The sequence below is a fragment of the Salvia splendens genome, chromosome 6 (assembly GCF_004379255.2).
Source record: "Salvia splendens isolate huo1 chromosome 6, SspV2, whole genome shotgun sequence".
NCBI classification, from domain to species: Eukaryota; Viridiplantae; Streptophyta; class Magnoliopsida; order Lamiales; family Lamiaceae; genus Salvia; species Salvia splendens.
Genome location: NC_056037.1, coordinates 23,846,183 through 23,859,770, shown reverse-complemented (window position 1 = coordinate 23,859,770; position 13,588 = coordinate 23,846,183). Strand labels below are relative to the sequence as shown.

The 13,588-nt window shown below is 35.7% G+C and overlaps 1 protein-coding gene and 1 pseudogene across 1 annotated transcript; one reads left to right on the top strand and one right to left on the bottom strand.

Annotated features, from left to right (window-relative positions):
* Positions 1–2,181: 2,181 nt before the first annotated feature.
* LOC121806441 (30S ribosomal protein 3, chloroplastic-like) lies at positions 2,182–2,724 on the top strand. The gene has a single exon (XM_042206478.1). It carries the CDS (start codon positions 2,182–2,184, stop codon positions 2,626–2,628), a length of 447 nt encoding a protein of 148 aa, XP_042062412.1. The 3' UTR covers positions 2,629–2,724.
* Positions 2,725–2,848: 124 nt separating this feature from the next.
* LOC121808996 overlaps positions 2,849–13,588 on the bottom strand; it is a 28,122-nt pseudogene continuing 17,382 nt past the window's right edge.

Sequence of the window (13,588 nt, the reverse complement as noted above, 5' to 3'; positions counted from 1 at the left end):
TAGAATTAAAAACCAAAACTTATAATTCAAGATTGAACATATTTTACCTTATTTTGGCTTCATAGAGGAATTTTTTTGCTGATTTGGTAGGGTTTCGAAGCCAGCGATTTCGTAGGGTTTCGATGAAATCAACGCCTCTGCCTCACTGTTTAGAAGCAACTGATTTCGATAATGGAGTTGTATGCGCCGTCAAACTCCTCTATTTCTCCGTTTTCAACAGTGGAGGCGGGTAGAAGGTAAAGGAATTAGGGGTTTTGTCGTTGAGGTAGCGATTAGGGTTTCATCGTTGTCACCGACTGACGTGGAGGTTGGGCTTCGACGATTTGTTGAGATGTGGACTCCTTTCCGATTTGGAGTTATCGCGGCGTGGAGAAGGTTAGAACTAGGGTGGGGTGTTGGCAGCGCAAATGGTGTGACAAAAGCATTATATATTTTTGAGTTAATAATTTTTTAGAACTAAGTTTGATTAATTATGCTTAATAACTTACTCCATTGTAATGTTAAATTGAGCTTTTGTTTTAAAAATTGTTTGGCCTTTTATTTTGGGATGATTGTAATGTATCTAAGATTGGGCTTGACATTTTGTTTTTTGTGGATGTTTCTTTATAATTGAATTGGACTGTGAGTTAAATTTAATAAAAGAATCGGCCCCTTTATCAATTTATGCCTTAATTTAAAAAATGTTGGCTTTTGCAAATTGGACTTCTCTAAATTGGATTTTTGTAATGAAATTGTGCTTTTATATAATTCTTTTGTAAATGTGTAAATAATCATTGTTTTGTAATTTTATTATAGTTAATTTACTTTTATTCTTCTAATAATAAACTTTTTTTGGAGTAGTTGATATTAGAGGATCTGTTGATATTCCCATTATAAATAGTTAATTTACACATTCGTTTGTCTTTGCTATTTTAATTTCCAACTTATTTAATTTTATATTTTTATATGTTTAATAAGATGTTACTGTTATTTACTACTCTCTTTGTCCTATTATAAGTGAAACGTTTCTTTTCAGGCTTCAGCCGTTGTTTGACGAAGATGATAATAAATAGCTAAAGTGAAGATAAAGTAATGTAAGAGAGAGAATAATATGGAAGAGGGTTGTATCTACATTATTCTCTTATTTATTTTACTTTCTCTCCATTGTAACTATTTATTATCATTTTCGCAAAACAATGTCCGAAATAAACGCATCACTTATAGTGAGATAGAGAGGGTACATTTTTTTTCTCTTTTAACGTCCACATAATTGCACTACATTTCTAAATTTTAACGTTGAAGAAGTTAATGATAATTGGTTCATTGAAGGATTTTGCCTTTAACACATGAATTTAATTTCTTTATACTATGATTCTAAATTCTTTCAAAGACCAAACTCTACAACCAATCGATAAGACGCAAGGTCTTCTCTAATTTATTTTTATTTTTTATTTTTAATTATCTATCAAAGTGTATTTGTAGTAAGTCGCTCACCAAATATACTACAAAAATGTATATATCCCAACAATAACTAAAAAGATACTATTAAAAATGATTACATTTATATGACACTTAATATTATATCATATTTGAGTAATTCAATTCATTATAAAGTATTTCATATGCATTTTATATTAAAGATCGTGATGAGTCTTTTAATTTGATCTCTAAAACTCCCTCCGTCCCAGAAAATTGAACTCTGTTATTTTTGGTCCGTCCTCGTCTCTCCCTCTAATGAGGTTAGACTCATTTTAGAGGGTAGACTCATTTTCTACTAACACATTTTTCTTTCTATCTCTCTTCTTTACCAATTTTGCATTACAACTCACGCCGTTTCAAAAGTCTTTATCTTTAAGGGACGGAAGGAGTATATGATAAATGAATGAGATATATAAATGCATGAGACATATAAAAGTTTTGATAACATAAGTTTGATGTTAATTTAATATGTGACATATGAAAGTTATGACAATATAAGTTTAATACTACTATTAATTTTTATGGGACGAATAGAGTTAAAAAACCTACCGTCAAAGTACACCCAACATTAAAGACATATTCACATTGTAATAACATTTCACAAGCCCAAAGAAGAAACAACTGGGCTTTGAGTTTCGGGCCTTCCTTGTCTGTAAAAAGAGTGAGAAGGAGAGAGCTTCTGAATTCTGATTCTAAGCAGTCGAACTCGCCTACAGAAAAAAGATGTTATCAACAGCAGGAGTCCAAAGATGCTCACTTGTTCCAGGAAAAACATCTCAAATTCGAATTATCCCCAAATCCAAAAACCCGTCAATTTGTTCATACCGAAAGAAACCCTTAAGGATTTCATCATGTTCCAGTGCAATCGGGAATGAGGAGAGGGAGAAGATGAAGATGAAGGTGGTGGTGAAGGCGATGGAGAGGCCGCGGCTAGTGCTCAAGTTCATCTGGATGGAGAAGAACATCGGAATCGCCGTGGACCAGCTGATTCCCGGCGGCCACGGCACGATTCCGGTGAGCCCCTACTATTTTTGGCCAAGGAAGGATGCGTGGGAGGAGCTAAAGCTCATGATGGAGGCCAAACCCTGGATTTCCCAAAAGCAGAAGGTCATTTTGCTCAATCAAACCACTGATATCATCAATCTGTGGCAGCAAACTGCCCATTCTTGACCCTATTTCTTTTTCTTTTAATTTCTATGTTGTTGGGGATAAATTTAATAATGAGAAGTTGTTTGCTGAATTGGAATTTAGATAAAAATTTGGAAATTGCTGGTTTCGGTTATCCCAATGTTAAATTCTGGACATGGTTTTCTCTTCCTCTCTTATCTACCTCACGAGTGGAAGACCGATGTACTTTCCAGCCTCACACGTGAGGGGCGTGTTAAATTCTCAAAAAATTCTGTCTCACATTGATTTTGTGAAGATCTCATCTAATCTATATAAATATGGATAACTCTCATCTTCCTTATAAGGCCGGCCATGAGTCAGTAGCCCATTTCTAATACCCAACTTCCAATATTTAGATGATTTTGTTGGTGTTATGATAAAAGGAAAACTACACAAGCTCATAATTGAAGTGCAAAAGTCCGGAGCAGAGTACCAAACAACAAACATATATAATAATTGAAGCATAGTCAGAAATCAGAATGGATAAAAATTTAATAAATCAAACCTACAAAATGAATTAAGGTTAAGATGAGCCTGTCATTGCCTTGCCTGCAGGAATCCTTATCAGATTACCTTACTTTCCCCTTCACACCAGCCATCGCGTTCCAGTCAATCTCCGGGGACGGAAAAACCAGCTCCATCTCAAAGTTTCTGAGCAGATGGCTCCATATCACCTTGATCTGAAGATAGGCAAATGGCTCCAGCTCCCGAAGATTTGTCCCCGTCTCTTCTTGGAGCAAACCTTTCAGGATCTTTGTAAATACGCGGGAGACGGTTTGCAAATGCAGGGGATGTAGCTACTATATGTCCCTTTGGTGTGTCATATTCATTCCCTTCCTTCCTTTCCTTTGTCTTCACGCGGGAGAAGCATTATTGACGGAGGGTGGAGCCTCAGAGCTTTTTTTATGCATTTGTAGAGAACTTCCAACGTCGTAATGAACCTCGTTTTCATGTATTTGCACAATCCCCTTCTGCTCCTCCAGCACGGCTGACATGTATTTGGGGTTGCATAGAAGTAAGCTCCAGTCCATGTGGAAGTAATGGAACTCGTGTGCTGGCCGTAAATGAGCAAGCCAGTGATAAACTTGTAAAGATGGCATGATTATGCCCAAGGATGAAGAAGAATAGAACTGTAGAGAAACTTGATTTTGTATGATTTGATTGAATGAATCTCAATACAAGCACAAGTACCTTATATACTACGATGCTTCGGTGTAGATGCAACAAGAGCAGAATATAAAAGCTCTAATCTAAACTACTAACTACATAACACAAAAATAACCAACTCTTAACTACTTGACAGCTGGGAACTCGAGCATCTTCAAGCCTTCACCTCAGTTTCCTCTCTCGAAGCTTCCATGTAGATGATCTGCTTCTCGTGAGATATTTTCATGCAATCTAATAACCAGTGACCTCCGACTCAGATGTCGGTCGCCCGTCTTTGTACTTGGAGTCGATGAAGCACTGCAACAGATCATTAGCTTTCTTGCCTGAAGCAATAATGCTTGCAAAGATATCAGCAAGCTTCTTGCGTGCTTGGTGAACTGGGATTGGAACATTGATAGGGAGCATCCCATTGTCAAGATGATGGAACAGAGCAGAAACATCATCAAACAGCTTATTGCTAACCTCTTCCCCTAACAAACATCTACTGTTGGGACATTTTAATATGGTCCAACATAATAGTCTAAAGATTGTATAATATTTATGACTATTTATTGATTGACCCGATTACGTGATCTACTAAGGTTATATAACTTATAGGGTCAAACGATTATCTATAAAAGTATGAGGACTATTGTGCAGATACTACTTTGGATAACTTTAAATTTGTTATGGGTGAAATTAAAGTTATAATAAAGTTAGGGACTTATTCTCTAAATACACGGTTATGGTCCCCAAGTGCAACCTATAAATAGGTTAATAGATTCTCATTCCTATTGATCATACGATATATCAAGATTTCACAGATTACAGAGAATCTGTGAGAGAGTTGTCACTTGGAAGACTAATTTTCACACTTCAGAATCATCAACAACATCATGAATCCAAATTCATGTATGCTTTCGCTTTATGTTTATCAATCTTATTTAACATGTATGATTCATGTGATGAATGATGTGAATCATTAATTTGATTCCAACCATTGGTATCAGAGCCAATACATGTTGGAATGAATTGATAATTGGTTAATTTATAGTTCTGTGTTGGATTCAGTAATTAAGCGTAATTTTTTTTTACGATTTGAATTATTTTTGAATATTTCGTTTTTCAACACCATTCATGTTCTTCTGACGAATTAGTTGGGAAATTTCAGATTTGATTCTTGAATTTCTGGGTTCAAAATTCATGATCACGCAATCTAATATTCTTGAATCCATCAATTTCTTTCAAAATTATTTTTGAAAATTCTCTGGTTGCCGTCTGTCTTGGGTGATAACCGGCGACATCGGGCGTTGGCAGTGACGTCACGGTTAGCAGCGGTTACCGGCGATGGAATGAAACGGCGTATCGAACCGTCGTATCCCCTCCTTCACTATAACTGCTGCTATTCATTCCTCATAATTGATGAGGGTGATAGGTTCTGGGCCTTATTTTGTTGTGGGCTGTCAACTTATTTTGTTAGGCTGCCTATTTTTTAGACCATCAAAATTTTCGGCTAAAACTTCATTTCTTTAGTTGTTCTATTTTATTTACAAAATCTTTGCTAAATATCTCGCAAGATTTTTTAAAACAGTTAATAGTATTTAATTGTTTTGGTTATTAAGTAATTAATTAAATAATGACCTAAAGCTTTTGTTATCTACCATTCTAAATGAATTAATTAAAGCATTAACTCGTCAAAGTAGGCTCTGATGTGTAGATTAATTTTATTTGGAATGTGTATTATTTGTATACTTGAAATACATGCGAATAGTTAATCGGCCCAAACGAAGATTGTTATTTGGCCGTGTTTCTTGTGTACTTTGTGGTAATAATATGAGATTATCCTTAAGTCATTGTGGACACTAAGTCGGCCCAAAGGAAGACTTATTGTTTGACATGGAATGATTATCTATATTTGCTTACTACGTGTTAAGATGTCACTTGCAAGTTATTATTTTGTCCAATGATGAAATTTTAATGTTGTGCCGACATCTTGAAATGGGAATTGTCATTATTTAATTTATTTACTTATTATCTACGTGAGCTAATTATTATCCTACTTGTTATATTTGTTCTTTGCTAGCTAAAGAATCTGTTATTGGTTTTCTAAATTCTATTCATGTGCTAAAAGGCAATACCTATGCATCATGGAGAAGCAAGGTATTGATTGGTTTGGGGATTGCAAATTTAGACTATGCACTTCGGACGGAGCAACCCGCCCCTCTTACTGATGAAAGTTCCGATGAGGATAAACGGAATTTTGAGAGGTGGGAACACTCCAATTTCATGAGTCTTATGATTATGCAACATGCCATCCCTGAAAACTTTCGCGGTACTGCCGAAAGAAGCAACAACTAAGGAATTTCTCGAGGCCATTGATATGAATTTCGCAAGCAATGAAAAGGCCGAAACGGCTTCATTGATGCATAAACTTGTGACTGTGAGGTATAATGGTCGAGGGGAAATTCGGGAGCACGTTATGGAAATGTCAAACACTGCTTCCAAGCTTACGACACTTAATTGGCGATCAGTGATGATCAACTAGTGCATTTGGTTATGATATCTCTTCCTCATCAATTTGATCACTTCAAAGTTAGTTACAATACTGTGAAGGATAAATGGTCATTGAATGAGTTGATTTCTCATTGTGTTCAAGAGAAAGAGAGGTTGAAGCAAAGTAAGACAGAAAGTGCTCACTTAGCAACAAGCTATAGGGGTAAACGAGGAAGGGACAAGGGAAAGAGGATTCTTTCCGAGTTCACTAAGGGGAAGAGGATTCTTCCCGATTCCTCCAGAAATATTGTGGGTCCATCTGCAAAACAGTTTAAGAAGGAAAGATCAAGTTCAGTTTGTTTCTTTTGCAAAAAAGATGGAAACAAGAAGAATGATTGTGAAGAATATCACGCTTGGCGCTTGAAGAAGGGTACATTTTTCACTTATGTTTGTTCAGAAGTTAATTTAGCTTCTATACTGGACATACTTGGTGGATAGATTCTGGTGCTACTACTCACATAAGTGTGTCCATGTTGTGTTGCCTCAGTGCCGAAAGCCGATTGATGCTGAAAGATTCATCTATGTGGGCGATGGCAAACAAGTTGAAGTGGAGGCAATAGGCACATTTAGATTATTACTAAAAATTGGTTGTTATTTGGATTTAGAACAGACATTTGTTGTACCGTCATTTAGACAGAATTTAATTTCTATTTCTGTATTGGACAAATTCGGTTATACTTGTTCATTTAGAAATGGTAAATTTAGTCTTTATCTAAATTCAACCTTGATTGGCACCTGTTCTCTTTCTTATGGTGATAATCTTTATTTGCTTAATACTATTACTTCATTTAATGACCCTGCATGTGAATTCACAAGGTACAAAGCGTAAATTAATGAGTGAGAATTATACTACAATTTGGCACAAACGTTTGGGTCATATCTCCAAGCGGAGAATAGAAAGACTTGTATCAGATGGAATTCTTACCATTCCCAATATGGCAGACTTTCAAGTTTGTGTTGAGTGCATTAAGAGGAAACAAACAAACATTAGGAGATTTGAAGCTAATCGGATTACAGACGTCTTAGAACTTATCCATACAGATATTTGTGGACCGTTCCCTACTGCTTCTTGGAATGGTCAATGATATTTTATTACGTTCATAGACGGTTATTCCAGATATGGTTATTTATATCTAATAAGTGAAAAATCTCAAGCACTGGATACGTTCAAGAGTTATAAGGCCGACGTTGAAAATCAACTTGGAAAAAGAATTAAGAACGTCAGATCTGACCGTGGTGAAGAATACTATGGTAGATATGATGGCTCAGGTGAACAACGTCCAGGACCCTTTGCCAGATTTCTTGAGGAATATGGAATCGTTCCCCAATACACAATGCCCGATAGTCCTACCATGAATGGTGTTGCTGAAAGACGAAATAGAACCCTCAAGGATATGGTTAGAAGCATGATTAGTCATTCTACTTTGCCAGAATCCCTTTGGGGAGAGGCACTTAAGACCGCAACATACATTCTAAACCGTGTACCTACTAAAGCAACTTCCGTAACTCCTTATGAATTATGGACGGGCAAAAAGGCCAGCTTAGGTCATTTACATGTTTGGGGTTGTCCAGCAGAAGCTCGGCCTTATAAGCCACACTAGCATAAATTGGACTCTAAAACGGTAAGTTGTTACTTTGTAGGTTATCCTGAGCGGTCAAGGGGTTTCAAGTTCTATGATCCCACAACTAGATCATTTTTCGAGACGAATAATGCAAGGTTCTTTGAGGAAGTTGAGTTTGGGGTGGAAGATGGTATGGAGAATTGTCACGACCGCCCATACTAGGGATAATAAAACGAGGAGGTCGTGACCACGGGAAAGCAATAAAGGACAACATTTAAAGGACGACAGTTCATATGAAAGACCCAATTAACTTAAGAAGGAGAATATTTTAGTTCATTGAAAAGTTAAGCAACGGATTTTAGTTCAAAATACTTAATGTCATAATTACAATATCAAATAGTGCGGAGATTTCTAGCAAACAAATTTTCAAAGAAAACAGCAGAAAAATAAATATCAAAAATCTAATTAACTCCTAAAAGAACATTTGTTTTAGTTTATGAAAACTATTTTAGAGTAACGAAGTAAGCAGCGGGTTGCAGTCTCAAAGTATTTGACAAGACAAAAATCATGCGAAATAAAATAAATTCTTACGACACAGTTTCAATAATAGCAGCTGAAATAGGTTATCAAGAGAGTCATAGGATGACGCCTATGTATGAGGACACAACGCATCCAAAATTCCTAGGCCGACTCAACATCCATCGCAACATACCGCTCAACCTGCACATAGGGAAAACATATGCAGGGCTGAGTACTTGTTGTACTCAATGGGCTCATGCCGAAAACATTTTATAGCAGTTATGTCATCCATACCAGTGATCTCGAGTTTTACATGTAGTTAAGAAATATCATCGAGAACACAAAAACGTTTCATAGACTGGCCAGTCAAACAATCTCCCCATTTTCTCAACAATCCATCAATCACAATCATCATTCCACAGTGCGACGAAAGTGTGGCCACACTATTCGCCCACGAGACCGGCCGACTAGCAAGGACGGCTCACGATCCCACCAGTGTACACAGCCTGATAGGGTTTGCGGCCCTACTCAGACCCGAATTCGTTTCACAACACAACCATATAGCCTAACGGAGCAAGCTCAGACGAACTAGGCATCAGGCAATAATCTCATAAACAAAAATAACATGGCATGACATAACAAGTTAAACCACCTTTATAACACCACATCATATTTTCGAAAGGTAAAGAGATTTGAAAAAGAAAGTCCACCTCGCTTGCGTAAACAATACAATACCCAACTCAAAGCAACCCTCGTTCCTTGTGCTCACGTACACACAACAACCCTTGCCAACACCACAACACAATCAGCCTTCCATCAATACAAATTATCATGCATGTCTTATCGTTCCTTTCATCATTTTCTTAATTTACCCATCCCAAACGTTCATCACATAAGAAAACATACCATAATATATCTCAACGTATAGCACATAACCACGCCAAAATATATGTTCCTTAATCACACATGCATCATGTAATTCATCTAAACTTGACAACAAGTACTATTTTTAACATGACGGAAAACTGGCATAACTTTGCAGTCGTTTTGTAAAATTCACCAAACATTCATGCGACCTCATATGAAGCTAAAATTTGGTCACCCCAAAGTATACACATTCAAGTTCATCTAGTTAAAATTTCATACCAAAATCATGTCATTTGGTCAGTCAAAACAAAAGTACAACTCTCTGGTCGGAACACAAAAAATCGGGCAGTACTGCGCAGTTCAATTGAAAAATTTGTCAAAAAGTTCATCCGATGTCCAATGAGGCTGAAATTTTCACACAACATAGAAGACACTTAAAATTTCATCCAGTCAAAAATTCACTTCAAAATAAGGCCATTTGGTCGGTCAAATAAAAAATGAAACTCTCTGGGCGAGAATACATGTTTCTGGCAGAATTTCGCAGTCAACTTCAAAATTTCATTAAAAATTCATCTTTCGTCAAAAGGGGCTGAAATTCATACAAAATACAGAAGACATCTCAAACTTTACTCAGTTAAAAATTCGTGTCAAAATAAGATCGTTTGACTAGTAAAACACATGTCGGAATCCACTGTCCAAATGCCACAGTTTTCAGGCATCACAATTTCGAAATTAGGGTTTATTGCTCATTCATCCAAACACAATTATTCATGCTTCCAACACACAATCATGCTTCAAAAAGTTCTCACAATCGTGTTCTCATATATTTACACATCATTCACCAATGAATCATCCAAACTTCACACATATTCATTCAAAATCGCACATCTACAAATTTTCTTACACAAACATAAATTCCCACCGATTAATTTTGCGATCTATGATTCCTCCACTCACTATATGCATGAGGGATTAAAAAACAACGATTCAATGGAAAGGATGAGGAAAAGATTTTAAATTATACCTTCTTGAATCAAAATCAAACGGTAGAAACAAGGATTGATGCGATTCCTCGGAAAGTCTTGAAATTCCAACTCCAATGGATGCAAGAACAAGGATTGAAGGAGAGTTTTTGGAGAGAATGTAAAGAGGGAGGAGGAGGCGTGTGAGAGTGAGGGAGAGAGGTGGACGGTTGGGAGGGGAAAAAATATGGGGGCTAGGGTTAGGTTTAGGTGATTTTATAGTAGTTTTAATCCCCAACTAAATTAATTTATTAATTAATTGTGGAGGAATAAAATAGAGACCAATAAATAAAATCTCACAATTAAAAGAAGGGAATTTTCGAAAATTGGCTATTAAAATAACAAGGAATTTATTTGGTATTTACTTGGAGAGAAATATATTCACAACTTAGGAATTAAAACAATGAATATTTCATAAACAATGGAACAAAATAAATTAAATCTCCAAGTAGGAAATAAAAGGGGGAGAGCGAAAATTTAATGGGTGCACAAGGAAAATTATTTAAATCCTAAATTAAATAAGAATAGGATTTAAATTTGGTAATTTCTATATAGGAAAAGACTCCCATAAAATAGGTAATAATTAAATAAATTTTCACAAGGAAATTTGAAGCATAAGGGACATGTGATATGGAGAGCACAATGCAAGGAAAATATTCACATCCACAATTAATTTGACTTAGGTATTAATTTGGTATTTATTTGAATAGAAGGAATTCCACAAAGCAGGGAAACAATTATTATTTCCTTCTTAATCAAAGGGGCCGAAAATTTGGATATTATTCCCACAAGGGAATAATTCGAATATTAATCAAATTATGGTGAGGAAACAAAATGTGAAAATATTTAATTGGATTTAAAATAATGAAGGGAATCAACAAGGTACCAATTAAATCAAAGAAATAATCCATCCTCCTAATTAAATTAGGGGATTTTTTTCAAAATCCCTCAAGAATAGGCTAGGGTTCGAAATTCATGTAGTACAAGTGTGGAATAGTTTGTTTTGGATTTAATTTGGATAAATATCCCAAAACAATTAATTAAATCCAAGAAAAGAATATAGTTTCCAATAATTGGAGGGGCCGAAAATAGCCACTTTATTTGGCTAGAACAAAATGCATGCTCTTATTTAGATTAATTTCCCATATTGAAAAAAAAATAAATAACACTTTATTCCAAATCACCCATGACAATTTATTCCACATGGCCAACTCAATCACGTAGCAACAATTAAATTTTATAAAAGAAAATTTTCCACTCGACATCCATATTAAAACAAAAGTCGCAAAAATTTTTGGGATGTTATAAGAATGTTGTCTTTGAAGAGGAAGTATTTCACTTCCCTTCATTCCAGAACAAGACGACACTCTTGTAATTCCTATTCCGCCTCCCGAACAATGATCTGAAGAACAACCTCAACCTCCTCAAGAACATGACGAAGCAGTGCCACTAAGAAGATCCACTAGAGTGAGGAGACCTGCAATATCTACAATGAATATATTGTATATCTTCAAGAGTATGAGGTAGACATTGGAGTGATGGAAGATGACCCAGTCACTTTCCGTCAAGCCATTGAAAGCTCTAATGCTAAAAAGTGGATCGATGCTATGATTGAAGAGATTAAGTCTATGCAAAGCAATGACGTTTGAGATCTTGTCTCATTGCCTGAAGGTGCAAAACCCATTGGTTGCAAGTGGATTTTTAAGACCAAACGGGATTCGCAAGGCAATGTGGAAAGATATAAGGCTCGTCTTGTAGCAAAAGGCTTTACTCAAAAATAAGACATCGATTATATCGTGACTTTCTCTCCAGTTTCAACGAAAGACTCATTCAGAATAATCATGGCACTAGTGGCTCATTTTAATTTGGAGCTACATCAGATGGATGTAAAGACAGCGTTTCTTAATGGAGACATTACAGAAACGATTTATATGGTGCAACCTGAAAACTATGTGTCTGGTGACCCAAAGAAGATGGTATGCAAACTTAAGAAATCCATCTATGGTCTTAAACAAGCATCTCGTCAGTGGTATGTTAAATTTCATCAAATTGTCGTCTCATTTGGTTTTGAGACAAATCCAGTTGATGAATGCATATACTATAAGTTCAGTGGGAGCAAATTCATTTTCCTGGTTCTATATGTCGACGATATTCTACTTGCTTGCAATGATGTAGATTTATTACGTGACACCAAGAAATTTCTTTCAAGAAAATTTGAAATGAATGACCTTGGTGATGCTTCTTTTGTATTAGGAATCCAAACATCGAGATCGTTCCTTAGGTGTACTTGGATACCCTTGTGGCTAAAGGTGATAAATTCAGTTTAAATCAATGCCCCGTAAATGAGCTTGCAAGAAAGGAAATGGAATTACTTCCCTATGCATCTGTAACGCCCCACATTCGGAACCCTAATTCGTGAAACATAAATTTTTTGCATTAAATGCTTTTAATGACGTGAAGTATGTTAATTAAATGATGAGTGAATTAATTGCATGTTTTCGGTGTGACCTAATTACGTTTTGGAATTTAGATTTGATTTGATTAGTCAAATTCGTAGAGCATATGCCGTGGCTGTTGAATAGTCAACATTGTTGGAGAAATGACATGGCCGTTAAATGGTCAATATCGTTGAAGATGTGACGAGGATGTGGAATAGTCAATCGTGTTGAATTGAGACGTGGTTGTTTGAATAATTGATGCGGGGTGAAATATATTGTGGCGAATTAAATTTTTCTAAGGGCGAGTGAGATTAAATAGGATCATCAATATTTACCTTGCCCATTTTTTTTATTTGAAATATTCGACCGCTATTTTATTTATTGGAGAGAAATTCTATTTTCTTGGATTTAATTATTTGCTCGGGATAATTATCCAGATTAAATCCAAAGCCAATTATTCTTTACTTTCTTCATGAGAAAACCGACCCCCATGCTTGCTCATATGGAGATTTCAAAAATCTCCTAATTATGGAGAGAATGAATCATTCATTATACTAATTGATCCCTTATTTATTCCTTTCCATGATTAAATAATAAATATCCTGACAAATCTTATCATATCTAAGGAAATCTTGCCTTACCTTATTTAATTAAATATTTGAAATTTATTCCTTGTGGAGGGAGCATAAAAATAGCCTACTCCTTATTTTATTAGTGGGATTTTATTGTTTTATTCTGCTCCGTATTATTCTATTGTACTCTGTAAAAATACCAAATTAAGTCATGGGCTAATTAAATAGCCAAGACTTGAAATCCCCTCCCCCAAAATCACGCCTAAACCTCCCCTCCCTCATAT

Coding starts and splice junctions, on each gene's coding strand:
- LOC121806441 (XM_042206478.1), top strand. CDS start 2,182: ATGTTATCAACAGCAGGAGTCCAAAGATGCTCACTTGTTCCAGGAAAA.